Raw genomic sequence first — 25,507 nt, 5'->3', positions numbered from 1 at the left:
CGGTGCCCTTCGGTCCAACGAAAGTCGCAGCAATAACCGCCTGCGCGAGGCTGCGCCTGCGCAGAAGGAAGACAAGCGCGGTTCGCTTCCTTCCTCCTGCCACCCACCGAAAGCTTCACAAACAAATCCAGAGCGTAGCTTCGCCGTAGCTTCTGATTCGCTCGCTCTTGAAACCCCAAGGCGATAATAAGGAAATAAATCCGAGCGGCTGCTGTGGCTGCTTTCCCTCCCCTTCTTGCTCAACTCTGGTTGGTTAATCCGGGCGTCCATCACCGACGCGGCTCTGTGACGCAAGCGCGCCGTAAAAGGCAAAGCGGGAGGGGCGGGGAAATGTTGCTCTTGGGAGGGGCGAGGCGAGACTCCGTTGGCTGCTTCACATGTCACTCAACAGAGTGGCCTTGTTGGCGCGGCCGCGGTGTTTGTGGGGCAGCTGGAGGAGGCGGGAGGCGACAGTAACCTCCGCTCTCCGGGCCCGCTGGCCTTAAAGGGACAGGCGCCCTCCGCCGGCGCCCCTTTGCGACATGGCGGTGGCGGGGGACCTGGAGAACACGGTGAGCCCGGAGGGGAGCCTGATGGAGCGGCAGGCCCTGAAACCACCTCTGGTTTCCCTTACGGGAGGTTGGGCGCAGCTGCTCAGGGAGGGGGAGGGGGAAATGAGGAAGGCGCTCTATACATGCGCTGGGGCACGCTCGTCCGCGAGGGTGAACTTTGCGGATTCTCGGCGCTGGCACAGTACTGTATAAGGGGGATCTCCAAGCGAGCCCTTCTTCGGACCCTGAGCCCTTTCAGCTCTCAACGGTATTCATTTTGTTGCATTTGTACCCCGCCGTTGGCGGCGGGCGAGTTTCTCTTCCTCCTCCTCGTTTTATCCCCGCAACAACCCCGTGAGGTGGGGTAGGCTGAGAGAGGAAGTGTGACTGTCGCGCAACGCCACCCAAGTGAGTGGCTGGAGACGGGGATTTAAACCCTGGTCGCAATATTTGCCGGGCGTCAATAGTCGGGGCTCTGCAGGACATTAAGCACCCACTTCCAGGCCTGGTATTTGAGATCTTTCCCCACCATAACTGGGTATACTGGGGCCCATCTGGACACCTTCGCCTGCAGAAGGTCACTTGCTCTCTAACACTGAACCTTAGCCTTTCCGTAGCTTCTTCCACAGCATCTCACACCACGTTTTGGATATCTTCCAAGTTCTCTCCATCACTCTCTGCAGTTAGCTTCCTGCGTGCTCAGAAGCCCTCACTGTTAGTTTTAGTTGGTCCACCCATCGCATAGGTGCTCATAGAATTGTAGAGTTGGGTTATCTGGTGCAATGCAGGAATCCTGCCCACAGCCATCCCTGGGTTCGCTCGAACCACCAACCACCTGGTTAACACCATTGACCCATTGCACCACAGAGGGCCATCCCCTGGTCTTTCAAAATTGCAGCGTCCCCATGCTGGCGCTGCTTCACTCTCCCACCATCTCTTTGCCAAATAAATGCCCTACAAATGTCTGTAAGGACATGGGAAGAATCTGCTGGGTCAGGCCAGCAGCCCTTATAAATGTAAGGAACTGCAGAAAGAGGGAGGAGGGAGTCGAAATAGAAAATGGTTAAACTAGCTATGGTTAAACTATGGTTGTTGTTGTTGTTTAGTCATTTAGTTGTGTCCGACTCTTCGTGACCCCATGGACCAAAGCACGCCAGGCACTCCTGTCTTCCACTGCCTCCCGCAGTTTGGTCAGACTCATGTTGGTGGTTTCGAGAACACTGTCCAGCCATCTCTTCCTCTGTCGTCCCCTTCTCCTTGTGCCCTCAATCTTTCCCAACATCAGGGTCTTTTCCAAGGAGTCTTCTCTTCTCATGAGGTGGCCAAAGTATTGGAGCCTCAGCTTCACGATCTGTCCTTCCAGTGAGCGCTCAGGGCTGATTTCCTTCAGAATGGATAGGTTTGATCTGGGTATAAATTCAATAAATGAATGGATTAAAAATTAAAAGAAAAAGGCCAGTGGCTCATTTATTCCAGCATCCTCTTATCGCAGTCGGCAACCAGATAGATGTCTGTGGGAAACCAGTGAGCAGAACATTAGCACGAGAGTGCTTTCATCTCCTGTGGTTTCCAGTAACTAGAATTCAGGGCCATGCCTGTAGGGTCCTGGTGTTTTATTCTTGCAGTCAGTCTGGCTGAGAGTGACTACAACTCCTATCAGCCTTAACCATGGGCCATGCTATGCTGTTGGAAACTGGAGTCCAACAACATCTGGAGAGCCACAAGATAGCCACTGTAGCTCTTGTAAGTAAGTGTGCATAAGGTTGGCTCATGGATCCATGCTCTAATTATAATAGCTGGGAGCTATGCTCCCTTTGACTCCTTTCTGGAATCTCTCAGATTGTATGGTCAGACTACTAAAAATCCTCAGACTCCGACCTCTTTCTTTGTACTGTATTGTCTCCATGCTTTCAGGGGCTCGCTTGAGTGCTTTTGCAGAATGAATAATTCTGATTAGTTTTTCTCCTCTACCCCGTCTTGTAAGTCTCCAGTTTCGTATTCCAGGAGAGAAGCTTGGTAACAGTGTTGCATAGGGACCAGCTGAGCAACATACGGAAACTAAGCATTTATCATTTAAATTGGACTCAGGTTGTGGGTGTGCACAATAAGCCATAAAAGATGCATGTGCTGCCCTCTGCCATGTGGCCTAAGCCATTCACTGAGGGTGTGTAGGAGGCAGGCAAAGGAGTAGAAACATAGCTACAGTGAAAGCGTGATCATGGCAGCTCACTTGTAGCCATGCCCTATTTGACGACATGATCCCGTTGTTTAATTGCAACCATACTTGCAAATCAGACGAACTAAGAGGGGCTTAGTACCCTGTTCATTCACATGTACCTCATTAGTAGTCCAAAAGAAAGAACTACCAACTTTTTGTAACTCTTCTGTGCCTGATCACCTAGACTAGACACTTGCTTATCAGAGGCTATCAGATTTGGCCACCTACAAGCCGACTCAGAATCAATCTGAAGTTGTTTGGACACTTCTGAGCAGGCAGGGCTGAGGGACACAGTCATAGCATGGGTCGAGTTTGTTGATTGCATTTCCCCCCTCACCGGGAACTCAGGATAATGTTCCTGGCCAGCTCTTATCTCTGATTACCTTTCTATCTTGCCTTTCCTCCGAGGAGCTCAAAATTCTATACATAATCTCACTCATAATCTCAATCATATCCTGCAAAATCCACTTACTGGGAAAGTAATTTCTGTTGAACTTGGCGGCACTTCAGTCAAAGTAAACTTGAAGAGAGTTGAAGTGCAAGTTTCCTGGATAGCTCAGTTGGTTAGAGCGTGGTGCGGGTAGTGCCAAGGTTGCAGGTTCGATTCCCGTAAGGGACACCTGCCGTATCCTGCATTGCAGGGGGTTGACTGGGTGGTCCTCCAGGTCCCTTCCAACTCTATGATTCTAAATATTCTCCATGACCCTAGTCTGCCACTGAAACCACAGTGCCATACTTGCTTGGTGTTTTCTGTCATGCTACTCCTGTTGACTGTTTGGTGAACTCTTAGGTTTTCCTAAAGACCTGCTTCGTCATCAAAGGCTTTTTGGACACTCACTCTAATTGCACTCTGAAAACTCAGATTGGTCTTTCTGGACGGATGAGGCATCCTCTGTGTCTATTAGACAGCTCAACTGACCATTTTTCCACCTCTTTCCAGGGTGCTGCTTTCCGTACAAGTCACAGGTCCCCATCCTTCACAGATGGGCTTTCAGCAGCATCGTATACGGAGTACCCTAGGCACAAACCTTTCATTAACGCTGACTTGCGACGACCTCCTGCCAAGCCAGTAATTGCATATCCAGAGAGTAACAGCAGAGGTAACGATTGACTTGGAGGAATTGGGATAGCGTTGGGAATAAGTTTGCGGTTTGTTTGTATGTCCTTCTGGAAGGTTCGCAACCCTTGAATCTGTGTGAAAGCACTACCCTTGTTGAGGGGATGGGATGCCCGTTGTTGTTGTTTTTTAAAACAATGACTTTTATAAAATCTTATCAGCTGATCTGAAGAAAACTAAAAGGTGGATTGTTTTAAAATGCGGTGGCTTTGTAAAAAATACGGTCCTTGTGGGTTTTTAAGAACCAGTTGACAATGGGTTGCTTTCTCCCCCCCAGGCTTATTCTTGACCCTTGTTTCCTCTACAGTCCTTGCTTCCCAACTCCCCAATGCCAAGGAAAGCAGCATTTTTGGGTTACTTCAACCAATAAACCATATGTTCTTTCAATGTGACTTTGGGAGGCCTTGCTCCATGTCCCCCACCCCTCTCTGAAGTGAAGCATGTGGATATTGCGGAGCAAGCCGTTTTCTGGAGCAGCACACTCTGGAATGGTTTGCGGAAAGAGATTTGTCAGGCCTGCTTGTTAGCCATTTCTGGGAGTCCTACCTGAATCTGCTGTTGCATCTATATTAGGAATGGGGAATGTCAGGCCCAGAGACCAAATGCAAACCCTCAGGCCTCTCTTTATGGTCATTGGGACTCCCCTTGTCCAGACCATATACTTAACTGAGCCACAACCCTCACCTTCCCAGCTTTTCACCCTCTTTAGTGCTTTTGAATGGCTGGGATGTGTCACTGGACTCTGATCATGCTTTTGGCTTGATTGGATGGAGGGCAGAGGGATATGTGAGGGTAAAGAAACAAGGCTACAGTACAAAGGCAACCTTCATACTTATCGCTCTTCCCATTTCTGTCTCTGGCTCAGACATCAGCAGAGCATGTCATTGTCCACTCATTTCTTACAGTTATGTGGGAATAGTCAAATCACAGGTGAAGATGGCGTTTGAGAAACTCAGAGCTTAAAACTACCCTGCTAATTAAACGTGGGTTGTGCTGGCAAGGAGCTCCGTTGGCTATTACAGAGAAGTGGGTCTGCTAATTATTGATGAGACTTCCTTTCAGCTCTGCCAGATGTCAGAGCCTGGGGAACTGAAGCCACACAGTGTTGGTAGCCTTCTGTTTTCCTCCTTGGCAGCAGAAGGTCCGCTTGCTGAAATAATTTATCTGGGAATTATTTTATGGTGTTAATGCTGTATGTGTGGCTAGTTGCAGACTCTCAAGTTCAGAGCTTCAAATGTGACTGGGATTTGGGAATGTGGAGTCCAGTTCCAGATACTTTTACTGAAAAAGCATAGAATATACACAGTGTTTCTAAAACTTGGGTCCCCAGCTGTTGTTGGACTACAGTTCCCATCATCCTTGACCACTGGTTCTGTTAGCTAGGGATGATGGGAGTTGTAGTCCCACAGCAGCTGTGGATCCAAGTTTGAAAAATACTGCCTTAACAAAAGTTCCAGGGAAGGAGCAATAGCAATATAATATCAGGAAGCTCTTGCTGAGGGCGAGCTTTAATGCCAAAAGTCCAGCGGTCACATTTCAAATGTAAGGCTGTGCCAATATCTATCCAATTTATTGAAAAATTTCTTTCCTCTGTGAAAGCAGCTCTCCTTTTTTCCTGCCTCGTTTTCAAAGCACTTTATCCAGGGCCGTCTTAAGCCCATCCAGCGCCCTGGCGCTAGGTCCCTCCAGCGGCCCCCTCCAGAGCCTCTCCAAGGGCCCGGGAGTACCAAGCGGACCGCAGCAGCAGCGGGAGGCCACCTCCGAGGACTCCGCGCTGCGCCTCCTTCTCATTTCCCCAGCGCTGGGTTCCGCTCAGTCAAGCTTCGCCACCAGCGCGCGCACCGTGGGACCAGCAAGAGCTGCTTGGGCACTGTGCGCGCACTGGTGGCGAAGCTCGAGTGAGCGGAACCCAGCGCTGGGGAAACGAGGAGGCGCAGGCAGCGCGGAGTCCTCGGAGAAAGAGAGAGACGCGGCGCAGCCTCTCAGCTCGTGGAACGCAGTCCTGGCCACATCGCCAGAACCCTGCGCTCACTTGGCGCCCTTCCAGCGCCCTCCAGCGCCCGGCGCCATGGTTCTCCGCGCCACTAGCCTCTATGGCTAGGACGGGCCTGACTTTATCATTCCTTTAGAATTTGGGTGGGTGTTGTGTTTCGAGCTTACCTCGAAGGTGGACAAGGGTGGTAAGTATGCTTTCCTTTCCAGTAACCATTTCTCCAGCACTCCTTAAGCCTCCCTCACTGCCTGCACATCCTGATTGACAAAAGTGCAATGGGAGGAGCCACCTTTAATTGGAGAGCAGACACCTAGGGAGGCTGCAGAGTGCAGAGTACTGGGGAGATGATTTGGAGAATGAAATAAGGGGCATTCATAAGCACCTCGCAACCACCACACCAATCAGGTAAGCACAACGAAACACGCCACACACCACCCATGAGAATTTCACTGCAATTTTCTCTTCCCCATCCCACTTTTGATAATTTTTATTGCTTTTTTTCTTGTTTAGTTGTGGGAAATGGCTTGGGGGGGGGGAAACATGGGGCAGATTTTCAGCATAGTGCTGATTAAAATATCTAAGATTCACAGAAAACTGGATTTTGTTGTAACTTCATCAGATGTATAGCCTAACCCAAGGAACTGGGAACAACATACATTATATCAGCATATCGCATTTGAGCTTCAACAACCATCCTTGTGAAATAGGTTAGGGAGGGAGCTTGGGACTTGCTCAGGTCCACACATTAAGCTTCACAGCTGGACAGTCTTTGAATGCAGCTTTCCGCAGTCTTCAATCCAACCCTGTATCTGCTGCGTCATGCTAGCTCATTAATAGCTGGTTCTAATTGTATTTAGCTTTGTTGTTGTTGTTAGCAATATTCTCAGCTCTGAAGAACCTGCAAGAGAAAATACGGCAGCTGGAGCTGGAACGGATTCAAGCAGAGGAGAGTGTGAAATCTCTGGCCAAGGAAACCTCAGACTATAAGAAAGTGCTGAGCGAACAGCTGATGGAAAAAGAGCAGACAAAGTCTGAGGTGTCCAGGAAAAACGAAGGTGTGCAAACGTCTCCTTTGCTCAACTACAAATTAATAATCCTAGGGGTATTTGGACGAGCCCCCTTAAGTTATTCAGTGAGGTCACTTCCCATGACCCAGTGTGTACGCTGGCCAAAGTATACCCCCCCAAATCTGTGCATCTGGACAGCATGTGAGCCTATCAGGATCTATAGTTTTGGTGGCACCCTATGGTATACAACAGGCATCCCCAAACTGCGGCCCTCCAGATGTTTTGGCCTACAACTCCCATGATCCCTAGTTAGCAGGACCAGTGGTCTGGGAAGATGGGAATTGTAGTCCAAAACTTCTGGAGGGCCGAAGTTTGGGGATGCCTGGTATACAAGAAGCAAGAAGCAGAGGGGTAGAAGAAACAGGATAATGTCCAAAAATTTACAGTCCAAAGCATTTTGGTGCATTGAAGAGGATTCTGGCAGTGGAAGTGTTTTCCAATGATCCAGCTCCCTGTCTATCTGGGGCAGATGTATGCTATGTGATGCCTAAAGCTGAGATGCTCTGAAAGAGGTGGGGAAAACAATTTATTTTTGCACGTTGCCTTCTTCAGATCCAAAAGATCATTATTCTGCAAGTAGCAGCTGTTCACTTAGAGTAAGGGTAGGCAGCCAAGTGCCATGGAGACCTTCTGGGTTATAAATTGACATTGTCCTTGGCCAGCAAAACCAATGGCCAGGGACGAGGAGAGGTGTAGCCCAGGACTTCTGATGGGCACCGGAATGCCTAACCCAGCTCAGCATGCTGAGCTCACCCTACACAACCACGCGGATGTACATTTGAGACGAGGATCAGTTGTGATGAGCAAGCTGCCTTTCAGGGGAGCTTGCCTGCCGTTTGAGATCTCCTCCTTCAGGAGAAGCTTCCAAGGAACCCCGGATCACCCTTAAACACAGTTTGAAAACCCTTGTGTTAGAGAATCGGTGTCGTTAAGGCAAGGTTGAAGAGATCTATCCAGGAGCCTTTACTGTATTGGTAGCCTCATGGAATTAGAATGCACAGCCCAGTTCCAAAAAAACTCCAGTTACCATGATACCTAATTGTTCTTACTTCTTGTGGAACTGACAGATGGCTCCCATTGTCAGCGTACGGCTGAAGTTGGGAGCATGGCTGTGCTTCAGCTGCTGCTCGTTCTCCGCTTGCCTCTTCTGTGTTGAGGCACATCTGCAGGTGGTTTGAGTATCTCAGCTTTGGGCTCTGCATAGTATATATCTGACGCACGTACGTATGGCATCTTATCTGCCCCATTGGTGTTCAGATGAGTGCTTCCTCCACTCCATCTCTTGGGCCATTTAGAATTTTGAAGAGCCTGTCCTTGCTCTATTGTAGGGCTGGGCAATATCTGCTTCCCAGCATCGTAATATACTGCCGATATGGCGGTATATTACGACGTCAGAAAGGAGGCTGGGAGGAAGAAGGTAGTTGCTGGCCACGGAGACAATTGGCATCACCGTGCACAGTTTCTGCCTCTTACTGGTGAGGTCAGATAGGCGGTGCTGCCACTGCAGAGCCACCAGCCTCCCCGGAACTGCCAGTCACGGCTCACCCCAATGATAGTTTCTCACCGCGCAAGCAATGGGTACTGGGAGCCGCTGTTTGGTTTGGTGCAAGGAAGAACGGAGGAAGGCGGCAGCCTGCCAGCGCTCATGCAGCCAGAGAAAGAAAGCAAAGATGTTGGCAGGCAGGCAGGCAGGCAGGCAGGCAGGCAGGCAGGCAGGCAGGCAGGCAAACCCCACTCCCAAGGCTGTGGAGGGAGGGAGTGGATGAGCATCGGGTGCCCGAGGGAAGTGCGCTGTGCTGGCTGTGAGTACATTGCCTGATTGGAAATTCTGAAATCGCTTTTGTGATTTTAACTTTAAACCGGTTTCAGGCAGCGTATCAATACATTGCCTAGGCCTAGTCTACTAGTCTCTTAGGGCTGTAGCCAACTAAATTCTTCATGGAGCAAACCCATTGAAATTAATGGACCTAGGTTGGACTTTTCTGAAATTGTAGTGGTTTACTCTGAGCAGTAGGGTTGTATCCATTGTTAGTCCCACTTGGACCCATTGAAATTGATGGACACGACAGACCTAGGCCCACCAATGAGTCTACCCTGAATACAGCTGGCAATGCCCCACAGCTTGCAACCTGTATAGTCCTCACGGGGTCCATTATTAGCATTGGGGCTGTAGTGTACTCACCTTCATATTCCTAGGTCTGGAAAGGACTGGAAATTCACAGATGTGATAGCCATCTCTCATTGCCCTCCCTTCAGAGTTGGAAGCTCAGCTGGCAGGTGCCGAGACTCGCTGCCGCCTTCTGGAAAAGCAGCTGGATTACATGAAACAAATGATTGCACAGGCAGAACTCGAAAAGACCACTGTCTTGCAGAAACAGGTACATCGTCTGCCTTGGTGTCATCTGGCCTTCTTAATGTGAACTCTATTAGTGTTGTCAGCAGCCATAATACATCTGGGCTATATACACACACACACACTTGTGGAACTCACTGCCACAAGATGTGGTGATGGCCACAAGCTTGGATGGCTTTCAAAGCTGAGTGAGACAAATTTCAGAGAAACAAAATAAAAAAATTCCTTCCAGCAGCACCTTAGATACCAACTAAGTTTGTCATTGGTATGAACTTTCGTATGAGAGAAGACATACTAGTCCTGGTGGGTATTCCCTACCTCCAGTATGAAAGTGCATCTGAAAATCAACTGCAGGTGAATTCCAACCGGAGGAGCTGTTGCCTCTTCATGTCCACCATTTGGGCTTCCTCAAATGTTACATCTGGTCAACCTCTGTGGGAAACTGAATGGCAGAGTAGGTGGACCTTCAGCCTGACCCAACCAGGCTATTATTAGGTTACGTTGTGGGACTGGGTTACCAGCATGCGGATCTTGAAAACTCTTCCCCTTCATTCAACAGTTTTGCCACCCTACCTGCTACTGGGGCCTGCTGTTGACATGATACAGGCCCTAGCCTCAAATGTCACAATATTTAGCCCTAGAATTAAAAGGGTTTGACACGAGCCTTTTGTGAGCTTCACACACACACACACCCTGCTTCACCTTTCTCCCATTATGTTGCTGTTTTTAGTGAGATGTCGCAGCTGACTAGGGCTGCAGACTTTTACTGCTGTTGGCCACCCCTGTGCTTTTCAGCGGCAGGCAGAAATTCAGCTGGCGAAGCTCTTCCCGTCACTTCTTTCCCCCCTCCCCACGCCATGAATAACTCTCCTCCTCCTCTTTCCAGGCCACATTAGAAAGAGAGAGAATCCTTGATCAATCGCATGTGACATCTAAATTGGAAAGGTTGGATCTGCTTGAGAAAGAATATGAAAGGCTTACGTCTATGCAGTCTCATGCAGAGGTAGGTTGTGTTCGTTCGGACGCCCGAGACCAGGTTTGTGTGCTCATTGTGGATGCTCAGCATTCTTGTAATGTGGTGATGGAGAACCTGTGACCTTCCCGATGTTCCTGGGCTACAAATCCCATCATCCCTGACCATTGGCCATGCTGGCTGGGGCGGATGGGAGATTCACCACTTGCTAAATCCCTGTCGTCATCATGCCCCGCTAATGGGCTTTCCAGACGAGATCTGGCTGGCCATTATTGGTCTGATACAAGAAGGGCTCCCTGAGTGTTTGAATCCACTCAATTTTTATACTAGAACTTGGAGCAGAGGTATATAAATGACCTCAGTGGGACTTGCTCCCAGAAAACGGTGTCTAGGGTTAGCAGTCTGAAAGCTGCAGTATTGTGTTTCTGCTATTTTAAAGGTAAGGATGCCACGTTTTGTGTTCTAAACACTGGGATATGTTTTATCCTTTCTTTTATTCGTATGCAAATGAAATCAGTTAAATTCATTTGATGAGTTGATGTAAATATTTCTTCAATCAGTTGGCAGCCGTACTAAATAGGGTAATGTTTAGATTTCTTCTGCTGCTGTAGTTTTCTGCATGGGAACCTCCGAATCCCAAATTCTGCTCCAATAAAACATGAATTCTGCTCGCAAGAAAACCTAGAAGCTCAGCCCCAAAATTATGCTATGCCACATTTATTTAGCTTAATATGGTGTGTGTCTTACACCCATATTTAGATTCCACCCCACCCCCCAAAATTGTGCCACCTATTTTGATTTTTGTAAATTTAGTTCTCTTCTGGATCCCCCTAGTGGTTGAATATAGCTGCATAGATAGCCATGCCTCCTCCTCTTGTGAGCTGTGGCCCTGATAGACTCCAGATCTGTTTCTATTATGTATTTGTTGCCTTTGTATCCTATTTCGGGAAGGTCAGAGCAGATCTTACTCCTCAGCAACCCTAAAAGGAGGCTAGATTATTTCTTCCCCTTAAAAGAAAGAGGGTGGGCTTAGGACGAGGCTACCCCCAGACAGAACTTTCCCTACGGGACACCCCGCAGGAGGCAGGGGGCAAGAGGCAAGACTAAATTGGCTGTTGGGTGATTTTAGGTTTTGCTTTTGTTTAAACTAGAAAAAAATGAAAGAGCTGGAAGAGAAGCTCCTGGAGGAAGAACAAGCGCGGAAAAGGGTGCAGGAAAAAGCGGCAGAGGCAAGTCCTTCCGATTTCTGGCCTGAATTTCTCTGCAGAGGAAAGAACTCCTGAGGGCATGTGGGATTTGTAATGCGTTTGAGGCCTCCTTGCAGAAACATGGAATGATCAGAAACTTCATTCTGTGTAGGCTACAGTCATGGTAGAAAGCTTTTCAGAAGATTGCAAGAATCTGTCCAGACACAAGCTGCTGGGTAACATAAAGTCTTGTCTACAGGCCTGCTAGTGGGCCAGTTATTGTGGTCTGCAGATTATTATTATTAATTTTAGGACACTACAACCATTTTCAGTTGAAAACCTACATCCAGTTTGTTGGGATAGAACTCCCCCATCTCCAGCCTTTAATGCAAATGCCTCCAATTACATGCAATAGACATAGATATTTGTGTATCAGTTCCATGCCTCCATATAAAGCAGACTTCTACAGCCTAGTGCCTGAATTTGCACTACAATTCCCATCATCCCTGACTCTTGCCCATGCTGGCTTGAGCTGCTGGGAGCTGGAGCCCCAACAACATCTGGAGGGCAGCAGGTTGGGAGAAGTTTTATATAGAAGCAATGGAACAGGAGTTTGGATAGCATATCTGGGTTGTTCCTATATAAGGCTCTGGTACCATCCAAGGGCAGGCTAGACTTTTGATGGGAAAAACCAGGGCTGGGATAAATATCTAATACAGTGGTACCTCGGTTTATGAACACAATTGGTTCCGGAAGTCTGTTCATAAACCGAAGCGTTCATAAACCGAAGCAAACTTTTCCATTGAAAGTAATGGAGAGTGGATTAATCCGTTCTAGATGATGAAACCCCCCCCTAAAGCAGCAATTTAATGGAGCGCTTCCGTGGCTGCAGCCCAGTCACGGAAGCGCTCCCCGGCCTCTGGGAGGCATTGGAACGAAGTCCCGGCTCCGATGCCTTCGTGGAGGCTGGGGCTTCGCTCCGATGCCTTCGCGGAGGCCGGGGAGCGCTTCCGTGGCTGCAACCCAGTCGCGGAAGCGCTCCTCGGCCTCTGGGAGGCATCGGAACGAAGTCCCGGCCTCTGGGAGGTATCGGAACGAAGTCCCGGCCTCCCCAAAGGTATCGGACGTTCCGGTGTCTTCAGGGAGGTTTGGCCTTCGCTCCGATGCCTTCAGGGAGGCCGGGCCTTCGCTCCGGGCCTCCAGGAGCCATCGGAGCAAAGGCCCGGCCTCCCCAAAGGCATCAGACACTCAGTAGGCCTCGGGCACCTTGGTTTACTAACTTCCGGGTTAGGAGTGTTCGTAAACCGAAAATTCGTAAACCGAGGTACCACTGTAATGCTTTGCACAGTAAACACAAGACACACTATATACACCCTATAAACAGTTGCCTTAAGAAGTCCTCTCTCTGAGCCCAAAGAGGGTTTTAGCTTTCAGAATCCTTGCTTGGACAAATTCCACAAAGCAAGAATGAAGTCCGGTTGCCAAAGTCCTGCAACTACACAGTTCTTCGTCCAGTTTTCCAACCAACAGTCTTTGGAGCTTCAATTTCTCTTCCCAACAGTTTCAATGTCTCTCAGCACATCTCCACAATTTGTCTCCCCTATTCGTCTCCATGCAGGAACGCTGAAAAATGGGCCTCTTACATAGGCCGGCTCTGCATGCCAGGTTGCGTAGCAGCAGAGATAAGGAATCACAAGCCCCCTGCAGCTGCGTTTTAGGAAGGAACATTCTTAACACTTTCCTCAATGAATTGATGCCTGTGGCTGAATGTTTAGCAGTTCTGGACTGTGTCAGTGATGAGGAGCTTCCAGCCCTTGAAATATTGTTGGACTACAGTTCCTATCCCCCGACCATTGTTATACTGGCTGGCTGGGGCTAATGGGACTTGGGAGTCCTGCAACATCTTTGGGGTGACCAATCTGTGGGCTGTGCCTTAGCTGGCAACCCCCCCAACTTAATCATCTATTATTTTGAATTAAAGAAAATAATAATAATAATCCCCAGGCTTATCTTGGCAGCTTCAGACTGGTTTGGAGAAGAACAGACAGTTGCTGGAAGCACAAACGCAGCCTGTGATGTTGACGGAGCCTTTGAAACCAAAGAAGATCAAGAAGAAAGCAAAGCAGATGGAAAAGGTACATCACCGGTGCTAAAAGAGCTTAGATCGCATCCCTGTTTACCTGTGGAACCCTCCGGTGCTGTAGACTCTGCTCTTTGTTGGCTGTAGTTTCGCCCATCATCAATCCTGGCTCCTCCCACCATTTGCTGCCACCTTTGTTTGACTTCATTTTTCCTAATGTGGGAGTTTCTCTTCTCTTTTTAGAATGACCCTGGAATGGTTCACTGCCACGCACAGCCTCACTATAGGCTGCGGCTGGGGGATGTGCCTTTTGTCGCTGGAAAGGTAAGGAATCAATGACTTCCCAAGCTCTGATAACTGAATGGAGGGCTCTGTGTTCAGAGACAATACTAGGAAATGGGGCTTCAAGGTACCCTAGAAGCCACCTGGTCCAACCTTCTGCTCGGGGCGGAGAATCTTGCAACCACGGCATTCCTGAGAGTTGGCTGCTCAACCTGTGCCTCATCTCCAGCAAAGGAGAGCCTGCCACCCCCAGAGGCTGTCTCTTCCATAGGCTAACAGCTGATTCCCTTAATGTTCAGCGAAATCGGCTGTCCTTTCCACCCACTGGTTCTTCTCCACTTTCTGCGCAGCATGTTGCTGGCATTCATCTGTCTCGGGAGATGGTGGAGGAGTGTGCCTTTGGAGGCAAGGTCAAGCTGTTGGGTGGTTGGAGCTCCTGCTGTGGCTGTAGAGGCTGATGTGGGAGAGGCATGTTTTGTTGCAGCTGGGGCAGATGAAGGTGCCCAGCTGTGGGTCTCAAACCCTCTGCACAACAAGCGGCCTTTCAGATATTGGAAGGCTGCTATCGCAGCTCCCCTTAATTTCCTGTCCCAAATTCCTAACTCCGTATAAGCCAGCGTCGTATGCACTGATGCACATCCGAGGTACATTTTGCTCAGCGTTCAATTACCCAGGTCGCCTTTGTCCTCTTCACCTTTCCCCTCCCTTTACTTTCAGTCCACAAGCCCCAGCCACTCTGTGGGAGCCAACGTCCAGCATGTGCTGCACCTGATGAAGCATCATTCGAAAGCCCTTTGCAATGAGCGCGTGGTCAGCAGTGTCCCCTTGAGCAAGCCGATGGGCAGAGGAAGGAGGAATTCCAGCTCTTCCATTTCTTCCACGTCCCAGGGAGACCTTTCCGAGGTGCTGTTGACGTTACAAGACGAACTCGGGCAGATGAGCTTGTGAGTCCAAAGCACGTGCGCGCCTTGCGGATCTTCTCTGTGTTTGTTCAGTTGTTTGACTCTCAATTCCGGTAGCCACCCCAAAGACCCCTTGAGCAGAAGTGCAGGTCATCCATCACAATTCTATCTATCTGAATGTAGTTGGAAGCAAAGTCTATGTTGCTTCCTCTCGGGGAGAGGAGCATTGGATTGCAGCCTTGGGAGTGTCAAAAGAAAAGTGTTAGGGCCGTTTTGACAGCTGGGTGGGGCTACCCACCTGCCAATCACCAGGCATCGCAATGATCCCACGTGACCCAAAAGAATGTATTTTCTTTGTGAGCAGGCTGGATTGGAAGAGCCTTGCTTTGCCGACTTGAAATCAAGCTTGGCAATGCAAAGGAATATTTGTGCACGCAGCAAGCCCTGCTTTGGGAACTCCAAAGCATCAACAGTTCTTCCGGGGCTCGCTGTCACTGCTGCTAGCGAGCCCCACTTGGCAAGGAATAATGGGCGCACGCTTCAAGACTTCCGATTGTTCCTTTGCAGATGTGTCCCTACCCACTACGACATCACAGATGATGTCACGTGTAGGGCAGGTGGGCATGGTTTGGGGGAAAGGGCCTCTATATGCTGACGAAGAAAAGGCACTCTGCGCATACTCAGAGACACTCTTCATTGGGTTCCTGGAACTGGAGAGGGGGCAAAGCAAATAAAATGATGTCCAGAGGAAGAAAAAGCATGGCCAGAGTGACCTGCTACTGCAAGAAAGTTGACTAAAATCATAGAATAGGACCATCCTGGCCCTGAGAAGAACCCCTGTTAAAATGTAGCATGGTAGCTTTGCTACGGTAAAGCATCTGTTTGGGGTTTTGCCGCCCCGCCCCACACAAATGCACTTAAAAGACAGACTTCTTGGTCCCATTGTAGCTGCCTCTCTTTCCCTGCCATTCCTAACGATGATTGATAGCTGACAATTTAATCCACCAATTCTGTTTTCCTCCAATCTATCGCAAACACCCTTTTAATCTAGATGTTGGTAAATGTGTTTATTCATCTGCCTGGTAACCAGCCGAAAAGAATAATATTTTTTTGTCGCTGGTTTAACAGCCCTAGATTTTGAAGTTGGATTGTTTCCTCTACTTGCAAAGAGACTCTGAAAATGTATATGAAGCCTGTTCTTAGTGAGCAAAGAGCAAGTTTAACCCCCCCCTCACCCTGAATCTTTCTATTGCATGTAAGCGATCACCAGCAGCTGGTAAAACTCATCCATGAGGCTCCAACGATTGCCGTAAGAGAAGACCTGGAGGGGGAGCTGGAAGTGCTGGTGAAGAAGATGGAAGCCAAGGCAGAACAGATTTGTAAAATCCAGAGGCATCGGGCGCGGGTGAGTTGCCTTTTTTATAATAGGTGGGCAAACAATTATGCAGTGCCCCGCTGGCCATCCCTACACAAGGCAAATGTACAACAGATAAAGGAGGTGCATCTGAGCTCTCTTCCATGGACGGAGGATGCTGTGGTTTTTCCAGATGTTGGACTGCCAACAGCAGCAGCCAGCATGGCCCATGATCTGGGGTGCTGGAAGTTGTAGTCCAGCAACATCTGGAGGGCCACAGGTGCCTGTCCTGCTCTACTCTGACTAGCAGCAGCTCCAGATGTTTTTGGACTCCCATCGCCTGGCCATGCTGGCTGGGTCCGAGTCCAGCATTGGTGGGCTGCAGGTTCCCCTTCTCCAATTTAATGCACTTATATTCCACCATTCAAAGTGTGAATTGGTCCATTGATGAGTATTTTATATTAATATGCACCACTTAAGATATTTGTTTTTCCATTAAGCCATGTATAATGTTTTGCGAAATAAATAAAAAACCTAAAAATGAATGCCAGGTTGGCTTCGAGCCGTAACTCAGTGGTAGAACATCTGCTTTGCATGCACAAGGTCCAGTCTCCAGGTAGAACAGCCGGGATAGCTTATTTTGTACATACATCATAAGACTCGTAATCTCAGGTTTGTGGGTTCGAGCCCCACATTGGACAAAAGATTCCTGCATTGCAGGGGGTTGGACTAGAAGACTCTTGTGGTCCCTTCCAACTCCACAATTCTATGACCACTGAAATATTGAAGAGCTGCTACCAGTCAGTGTAGACAATGCTAAGCTACATGGACCAATGGGTCCAACTCTGTATAAGGCAGCTTCCTATGAAAATAACATCTAGGGCATGCATCCCCAAACTGCGGCCCTCCAGATGTTTTGGCCTACAACTCCCATGATCCCTAGCTAAGAGGACCAGTGGTCAGGGATGATGGGAATTGTAGTCCAAAAACATCTGGAGGGCCGAAGTTTGGGGATGCCTGATCTAGAGCAACCTATGAGGAAAAAAGCATGTTATAAGTAGAGTAGCTGTAGAACATAACAGGTGTGTAGAATATAGTTTTCTCGATGAGAAGAAGAAGAATATCCCTTCCCGCAGTTGGTGAAGGGGATTGGAGGAAAGGAAGAATATTCCTGAGGTAAAAAGCAGGCCATTCTGAAATGCCCTCTCCCCTTCTCCTTTTTTGACCTCACAGCTGGCGAAGCAGAAGAGGGAAGGCAGGCTCTCTTGTCCTCAGCAGCCAAGCAGAAGCTGCGAAGCGAAAACGAAGGTCAACCGGGTGAAAGACGCCGGCCTGAAGAGGAGACCTGGAGAGCAGGGCAAGAAGAGCCTGCAGTTGCTGAGGGAAATGCAAAGCATACAGACCTCCCTTCAGAAAGATGACAACAGTTGGGACCGCTGAGGCGTCTTGCGTGTGTGATTTGTCGTTGTTTTTTGCACCTTTTCTGGCTTGCTGGCTCCAATCTCAGCTGCCTTCCTTGCCGGGCAAGACTCCGGCTTTGCTGCACTTTCTCAACGAAAGCCCCTCATTCCCCACCTGTGGGCCTGATCAGATTACAGCCCCTAATCCTGATGCAGGAGGTGGGGAGGGAAGAAATAAGATAACCCTTATTATTCTTGTAGCACGTTACCAATCCCTTTGCTGTGAACCATGGTATTCTTCTTTCCCTACAACTCAGGCAATTAATCTAATTAATTGCTCACCAGGGGTGACTCTTTTCTAAGCCTAGAGGCAGACAATAGTGATTTTCTCCCCGCCCCCCCCAACAGAAGATGGTACAATGGAGGCATAGTTGTCTCTGTTATGCAGTTTTTGCAGGCCTTTGCCCTGCTTCAAAAATGTCCACTGCTGTCTTGACCAGTGGGGCGAAAGACACACAAAGGTGTTATTACATTACCTTTCAACTCTCCTAAAATGCATTTGTCTTCAGCCTTAAACTGCTCCCTCCCCTGCATTTTTTTTTAAAAAAATTGCTTTATGTGTGGTGTTGGGTGTTTTCCACTTCAGATGTTCAAACGTTCTCAGTAAGATGTTCTCATTTCGAAATATGGAAGTTTTGTAAAGAGCGACCTCTTTAATATTCAGTTGACTACCTAAAGGCTTTTACCTCAGCTTATAATTAAGGACATTTCCTTCAGAGTTTTTCCATCCTTGGAATCTTAATAATGTGGTTTCAAAGAGGAACTGAACAGCTGTTTGTATCTTCTCTCTTGGTTTTTTTTCTCCTTGCAGAAGAGTGAAGTCAATGTGTTTCTTTTTAAAAACAAACAAACAAACAAACAAACAAACAAAAAAGCACCCCCGGTCATGGCTGTTCTGGTATTGGCAGCTGGTTTTTAGCTTGGCTTTTAATAATTTTATCCTTCACTGGGCTAGGAGATCTGGTGGCTGTTGTGGTCCTATGGATTTTTATAAAAACACACACGCACAGAGATATATTATTTATTACATTAATAATGTAAAGTCTTTCCAATGATTGGAATGTAATGACTCAAAAATTGTGCCTTTTGAGGTTTGATTAGGATCCAATAAAGGCAACTTGCCAATTGAATAAATGAGGCGGAAAACGGCTTCTCTTGAACTTTTCCACTTTACAAGTACTAGTGCAATGCAGGGATGCATATGCTCTAAATTGGGTCAGCAAACTTTTTCAGCAGGGGGCTGGTCCCTCAGACCTCGTGGGGGGGCTGTACTATTTTTTTGGGGGGGTGAACAAATTCCTATGCCCCACAAATAACTCAGAAATGCATTTTAAATAAAAGGACACATTCTACTCATGTAAAACCACGCCGATTCCCAGACCATCCACCGGCCGGATTTAGAAGGTGATTGGGGTGGATCCAGCCCCCAGGCCTTAGTTTGCCTACCCATGCTCTAAACAAATCTGGAAAGCCGGTTGCATTCAGAGGTTGATGCTTTTATGTATGTTAAGTATAGCCTGTGCTTCCTGCAGTGAGACTTGCTACCATGCAACCTGGACACTATGTGCAAAATCCTTATCACCCCCTAAAGCAAAAACAAGGTAGCAAGGACCCCTGGCTGTTCTTTTCTGTGGACCGGCTGCAAGCTCCCCTCCCTCACCCTCCTTTGTGAGCAGACAGCAAGGGCGATGCTGTGTTTGCCATCTGCACAGATACCCAGAGGAATAGCAGCAGGACCCACTGCTCAGGGAGCGTCGTGCGTCACCTGGGTCCCCCTGAGCCTTTTCTGCATCATGGCAGGGCTGCCTTTGCATGAACTGGAACGAGGCCACAGCAAATCGAAAGCAATTGAGTATGCCCTTCCTTTTGTCAAGAGTTGTGTCCCAATCCCTTCTTGGCCTTCAAGCCTTAAGCAAGCCAGTCTCTTTGGCAGTACAAGTGGAATGCAAAATGTTAAAACACGTGCCAACTTTGAGATATATTTGCAATTAAGTTGCTTCCACCTTACCTTAGTTTCACCACCAATTGAGCTCAGATACAGAAAGTACCTACCTTAAGGAAATGCCCACGTGTCCAGAACAAGTGACAGCTGTACTGTACAGTCATGTTAGTGGTGAGATCAAATGGTCATTTGTCCCTGGAGCGACTTGGAAGCACCTGAACGTTGATTGCTCCTTTGGAAAGGAGGCCACAAGCAGCCCCACGGAAGACTGATGCATGAATAAATATAAGGTGCTATTTCAAAGCTAAAAAAATAAAAATCTAAATCGTACATCAGTCTGAAATGTGCAATTGCTGGTTAGTTCCTTGGGAGGGCTGGAACCCTGCAAATATGCTCGTTCTTGCACGTTCCAAGTTTGACCGTATAAACTGTTGAAACACTACCAAGAAATGGCAAGAGAACATTTTGGTACTTTGTTTATCATAGCTCTTTCCGTTTCAGGCAATACATAGTCGATAATCATGTTAAAAATACACAGCAAAGCTGCCACCCAGGGCAAGCTAATACAGACAAAGGGCCTGCAGACTACGTTTTGGTCTACACAAGGGTCGGAGACCTGTGACCTCCAGCTACTGCTTGGCTACAGCTTACATCACCCCCAATCAGTGGCTGTCCTGGCAGGAGCTGATGGGAATTGGAGTCCAGGAAGATTTGAACCGGCACAAGAGTTCCCCCACTACCACCAATGGTCCAAATAGAGAACAGAATGGTAGAATAGATTGTACCACTTCAGACTGCAGGTGAGAGAAATGGCATGTTTTAAATGCTCTGTTGCGTGGGAAAGCAAGCAGAGTTTAAAAACAACGCTAGCACAGCATGGGCTGAGCTAGGCCCTTTCCCCCCCCCCCATTTTGCTAGTTTGTCGGGAGCTTTATATAGGGAAGAAAATTACGCCCCCCCCGCCCTGCGGCCTGAAGTGGGACAATCCACTCTCCTCATTCAGCTGCAGTGCCCCGAGTTGTCATAATCAACGTCCCCCGCCAGTTCACAAATAATTCCACTCTTTTGCTTCCACATAACAAAAACCGATGCCGGCAAGTAACAAAAAAGGAACAGGATTACGTTACACTGTAAAGTCAGAGCGATGCCATACTTTGCTGTGGCCATCTTCAAAAAGATCCTGAAAACACATTTGGGTTACAGGTGGGGTGTGTTTTTTTCCAGCATGTAAACTCTGTGCACTTGGGAGCAGTCGTCATGCCTCAAATGAGATGCTGCAATCCAGGAAAAGTAGAGGCACGATGGCCAAGAAAGTCTAGAACGGGGACCTGTGGAACTCGAGATGTTGAGCTCCCAGTTCCCCTCAGTTTCTGCCAGCGGGGAGGAGGGGCATTAGAGTCCAGCAATACCTAGAAGGTTACAAGTTGCACACCTGGGGCCTAAAGAGAAAAGGATGAGTCTTGCTCAGGGCCGGCTCTTCATAGCCCCCCGGTGGCGCAGTGCACCATGGCGCGGGGCTGGTAAGCTGGGCGCCGGTCCGGAAAGGAGGGCGCCGTGCGGCAAAGCCGCGCGGAAACCAATTGCGCCCTGCGAGGGCGGGGCGGGCGGCGGAGCGATCTCCGCCCCTCAGCACCAGGGCGCGCGATCTGCTCAAGACGGCCCTGGTCTTGCTTTTAGCAGATCCAAGTTGGGCCTAGTCTCATAACATGGGGATTACATCAATTTGGTCTACCATCCCTGCTCCCTCTTCTACCGAGCCTTTTATTCCCAGGCAATCGCTTCCATCACTGATGAAGGAGACACTGCCAGAAATAGAATTGTAGTGTCCCCTCCATAATTTCTGCCATATCCATCCTGGGAAAGGCAGAACGCTGGTTTAGAACATGAAATAACAACCAGCTAGTAATAGGTACTTGGAAACACATCAAAGTCCTGCTTGAACTTGAAGAGGTGGACATGCCCAACTCCTGCTGTTGCTTAAGGGTGGGGAACCCATGGCTCCCCAAAAGTTGCCGGACTACAACGCCCACCATCCCCGCCCATTGGCCATGCTGGCTGGGGAGGATGTGGGTTGTTACCTAACAGTTGGGGTCCAAGCTTGGTGAAACATGATTTATGGCAAGCCAGGGGCATCGGCAAGGATGGGGGAACCTGCGGCTGGTGATGGAGCTGTTAGTCTAACATGGGAAAGACCGTAGGCTCCTCACCCTGGCACAACAGCAAGAGTTGGACACACCAGCTTCGATTGCAAGCAGGATAAAAAAGCTAATTGGCCTGGCAGAGCTCACCTGTTTATAAGGCATTAGACAGGTGAGAGGAAAAGCGAGGAAACAAAATGGGTTCAAGATGGGTTGGGGGTTTAGGCAGCAAGCACTCGCCCGTCACAATGCAATCACTTGTTTTCTTGCTCACAGCACCATCGGTGGAGAGGCATATGGTGACCCTTTAGTGCTTTTAGCACAATGTCCAGCATTATGCGCAGTCAAGGGGGCAGAGGGAGCAGGTTTGTATGCTGCACAGACCTGGGGGAGCCGCAATGGGTCTCTGTGCAGGCTGAGAAAGGCGCCCTGCATCCGTAAATGGGATTCTTTAGAGAGCAAGACTCCAATCCTGAAGATCACAGCAGCTGAAGATCACAGCAGCTGGAAGACCACACATTATTCCCCATCCTTGTTTTGAAGGCCAAGGTGTCCAGACTTGGGGAGTGCAGGTTTCACCCCCACTGCCGTGGCGTCCCTAAGTGAAGCACTTACGTTTTGCCCCCACCCCCAAATTAGTAAAGGTGAGGCTCAGCTTCCACAGAGTTGAGTTAGGGGTAGGGTTGCCAGACTCAATAGAGGACAGGACTTCTGTGCCTTTAATTACCCTGCTCTCTTTTGAGTCTGAAAACCTTAAAGAAAAACCAGCAGACCCTTTGTTTAATTTCCAAGCAAAGGGTCTGCTGGTTTCTCTTTAAGGTTTCCAGACTCAAAAGAGAGCAGGGCAATTAAAGGCACAGAAGTCCTGTCCTCTATTGAGTCTGGCAACCCTAGTTTGGGGATTGGGGATGTTTTTGCTCCCTCTCAAAAGCCTATAGTTTATGTTTGCTCGGCTGAAGAAGACACACCTTACCAAACCGGTACCAAGACATTGGCACAAGAAGGGCAAGCGGTGTGTCTCTCACACAGCAGAAAAACCACGCTGGCAATCTGTGGCTACTTTTGCTGCAGGAGGTGGGACTGCAGGAGGCGGGTCTGTCGTCCTGAAATGCCTGTGTTTGCATGCACACCACTGAACGCAAGGTGGCTACAGCAGTACGACTGGGATGTGCCAACACACACACACACACACAAATATACACCAATCCCTTTTCAAGTCACTGAAACAACGCAGTAGAATCCAAGCAACAGAGACTACCATCAGAAAGCAACGTCACACCACCCACGGTCTAACACTTCTGAATGCAATTCCCCGCAACTCATCCCATGCAGAAAGGAGACCTTGCCCAACACCATTGCCATAGTATGTGTGTCAGTGTGTGGGTGCAATTATTTCCCCAAAGCATATGATTTATTCTCTTTTTTTTCCTGATGTCAGGAAAGAAAAAACACGTACTCTTGGCAAGCTTCAAAGCTCCAATAGCAATGGAAACCAGAGGAGAACTAGAAGACTATGGGTTGTTGGCACCCCATAGTTCAGGGATGGGGCACCCGTAGCCCTCCTGATGTCGTTGGACTCCCATCAGCCCCAGATGGCCTGGCCAGTTGCTCAGACTATGAGAATTGTTGTCCAACAACATCTGAACGCCACAGGTTCCCCATCCCTGCCTTAGGACAGTGTTGACATTTGTGTCGTAGGGAATGATGATTTTCTTGCCGCTGCAACTGATGGGGCTGGAGAATGTCCTGTCTAAAAGAAAGGGGGACACGGGTGCAATGTGGAAACCCTTTTCAATGGAACTTTCAAATAACACGACATTTCTACTCCTATTAAGTAAGGCATTGCTTTAGCACTGGAACGTGGTTAACTATATTTAACAGCAAATTGCTAGCAAGTAGTACCCAGATATTAACAAATGTAAAGCTCTAAAAGCCTCGGGACGATGCTCCCTTGTTTTGTTTTGTTTTAACCCAAATGATGAGAATTAAACTGTTTATAGCGAGCCATTCTTCGTTTCCCCAAATCTAGATTTTCAGGTTTAATTTTCAAGTGACCACCCGCAATGGATAAATTTTGCTAGCTGTTGATGTTGCCTCTTCAGGCGAGGGCAAGCAAACTGTTGTTCATGGTCCACCTGTGGACTGCAGCTGCCTGCAGTGGTTTTTGTGTGTGTGTGTGTGGCTACAAAACCTCTCAGCAAATATGGTGGCCGTGCAGGAGCAGAACCTGCCATATAAAGCTGGCACAGAAACTGTGTTCTGCTTCATACCTATAGAAAGATGGATTGCTGTCACCTTTGCTTGGGGAATCACTGGCAGCACAAAAGGATGTAAAGCACTGCCTTAAGAACACAATGAGATTGGGATTTCCTCCCAAATAATGGGACAAGCTCCTTTGTCGACAGTGTCCGGAAACCAAATGAGCACAACTGCTTCTTTGTGCAGACCAAGATTTCCCAATTCTTCCCTTTTCTGGAACGCAGTTGTTTGTTGTTACCATTTGCTTAGGTTCCTCTGAGTTTTTGGGAGCAGCTCATCGGATGGCGAAGGAGGGGGCAGGATGATGCAAGCTGCACTGTGCTCATCCCACTGTTTGAAGTCCTCAGCTTCCAGTGTGAGAGCAACGTTCTCCGGTTCAAAGCAACACCACCGCTTTCACGACTTGAGCTCAAGGAACAAGTGTCCTGGTTTCGTCTCGGGAGGCTGTGCCAGCAAGCTTCCTTGTAACTAGCACCCCGAGTAAGATAATTATATATGATGCCTTTAAACGACAATAAGCAGAACAAAAAAGAAAGAAAAAAGGCTTTCGCTTCCTGTAGTGTTACACCATCATCATCATAATAAACCCTGGTGCAGGGACGTAGCATAATAAATAGTATGTCTGACCTGCTTTCTAAGTTTACAGAGTTTTCTCTTTTTGAAGTTTCCATTTCTGGACAAGCTGCCATTATCGCATGATTCTGGAGAGATGACAAATTGAAGAGTCTGCAAGCTGCGTCATACCACAGTCTGGACTGGGGTGGCACACTGGGCAGGAGAGCTGCCTCTCTCAGAGGAGGAAGTGGAACGGTTGGTGATCTCTCGCTGCAGCTCTTCCACCTTCTTCTGGAGCTCGGCTCGTTTGGCCAGGAGTTCCTTGTAGCGGTTGTGCAATGGCTCCTACAGCAAGACAGGAAGATTCACACTCAAGTCTTGGGAGATGGAGGACAACCACAGGGAGGAGCTTCATTTGGACCAGAGATCAGCTATTTTTAGCCCTTTTTAACGCCAGAACTAAGACCCAGAACCCAGTGAAGTACATAGCTTGAAAGTTTTAAACAATCGTATTTTGCTTTTTAAAAATGTAAACAGCGAATGGAAATTTTTCTACTAACGTTTTTCTTTTCTTTCATCTTTTTAATTTTGTTTCCCTCTTTCTCTCTCTTCTTCCTTTTTTTTTTAAAAAAACCTTTTTCATCCCTCTATCATTTCTATCTTTCTGTTATTTTTGCGTCTTAATTTTTTACTTTGCTCTTGCTTTTATAAGCCAGTCTGGGTTAGCAAGGAGATTACACACAGATGGAGGTAGTGGATGGTTGGTAAACGACCCTGTGTGAGAGAAAGGGAAGGGAAGACCTCCTAGGGTCAGAGACTGGGATAAGAAAGGAAAACTTCCAGGTGACAGAGCTGGGAGGGTCCACCTCTTTCTCTGTGGGAGAAGAGTTTAGATCAGGCATCCCCAAACTTCGGCCCTCCAGATGTTTTGGACTACAATTCCCATCATCCCTGGCCACTGGTCCTGTTGGCTAGGGATCATGGGAGTTGTAGGCCAAAACATCTGGAGGACCGCAGTTTGGGGATGCCTGGTTTAGATCTACCTGGGAGAGAAGACTTTGTGTTTTGTCTTTTTAATTATTGCAGTGCAGTATGAA

At 48.3% G+C, this 25,507-nt stretch overlaps 2 protein-coding genes across 4 annotated transcripts in view; one reads left to right on the top strand and one right to left on the bottom strand.

Moving 5' to 3' along the window:
- The first annotated feature begins 391 nt into the window (after positions 1–391).
- CEP57 (centrosomal protein 57) lies at positions 392–18,770 on the top strand. Of its 3 annotated transcripts, XM_035115073.2 has the most exons (11): positions 392–551; positions 3,689–3,848; positions 6,716–6,913; positions 9,182–9,303; positions 10,165–10,281; positions 11,403–11,480; positions 13,457–13,573; positions 13,762–13,842; positions 14,518–14,744; positions 15,963–16,107; positions 17,290–18,770. In XM_035115073.2, exons 1-11 carry the CDS (start codon positions 522–524, stop codon positions 17,494–17,496), a joined length of 1,482 nt encoding a protein of 493 aa, XP_034970964.2. In that variant the 5' UTR covers positions 392–521; the 3' UTR covers positions 17,497–18,770. The 3 variants fall into 3 exon arrangements, with proteins under 3 accessions (XP_034970964.2, XP_060129852.1, XP_034970965.2); XM_060273869.1 differs by lacking the exon at positions 392–551 and having other exon boundaries at positions 585–3,848; XM_035115074.2 differs by lacking the exon at positions 392–551 and having other exon boundaries at positions 587–3,848; positions 6,734–6,913.
- A 5,001-nt stretch (positions 18,771–23,771) lies between these two features.
- MTMR2 (myotubularin related protein 2) overlaps positions 23,772–25,507 on the bottom strand; it is a 37,165-nt gene continuing 35,429 nt past the window's right edge. The window contains exon 15 of the mRNA XM_035115072.2: positions 23,772–24,755. Coding sequence (XP_034970963.1) covers positions 24,594–24,755 — 162 coding nt within the window. The 3' untranslated portion in view covers positions 23,772–24,593. The remainder of the gene's footprint in view (positions 24,756–25,507) is intronic.

The sequence above is a fragment of the Zootoca vivipara genome, chromosome 4 (assembly GCF_963506605.1).
Source record: "Zootoca vivipara chromosome 4, rZooViv1.1, whole genome shotgun sequence".
NCBI classification, from domain to species: domain Eukaryota; kingdom Metazoa; phylum Chordata; class Lepidosauria; order Squamata; family Lacertidae; genus Zootoca; species Zootoca vivipara.
The sequence above is the reverse complement of the archived record's forward strand: the minus strand, read 5'-3'. Positions and strand labels throughout refer to the sequence as shown.

Coding starts and splice junctions, on each gene's coding strand:
- CEP57 (XM_060273869.1), top strand. CDS start 3,629: ATGAGGCATCCTCTGTGTCTATTAGACAGCTCAACTGACCATTTTTCC. Junction 13,843..14,517: donor TGCCTTTTGTCGCTGGAAAG/GTAAGGAATCAA, acceptor CTTTACTTTCAG/TCCACAAGCCCCAGCCACTC. Junction 16,108..17,289: donor TCCAGAGGCATCGGGCGCGG/GTGAGTTGCCTT, acceptor TTGACCTCACAG/CTGGCGAAGCAGAAGAGGGA.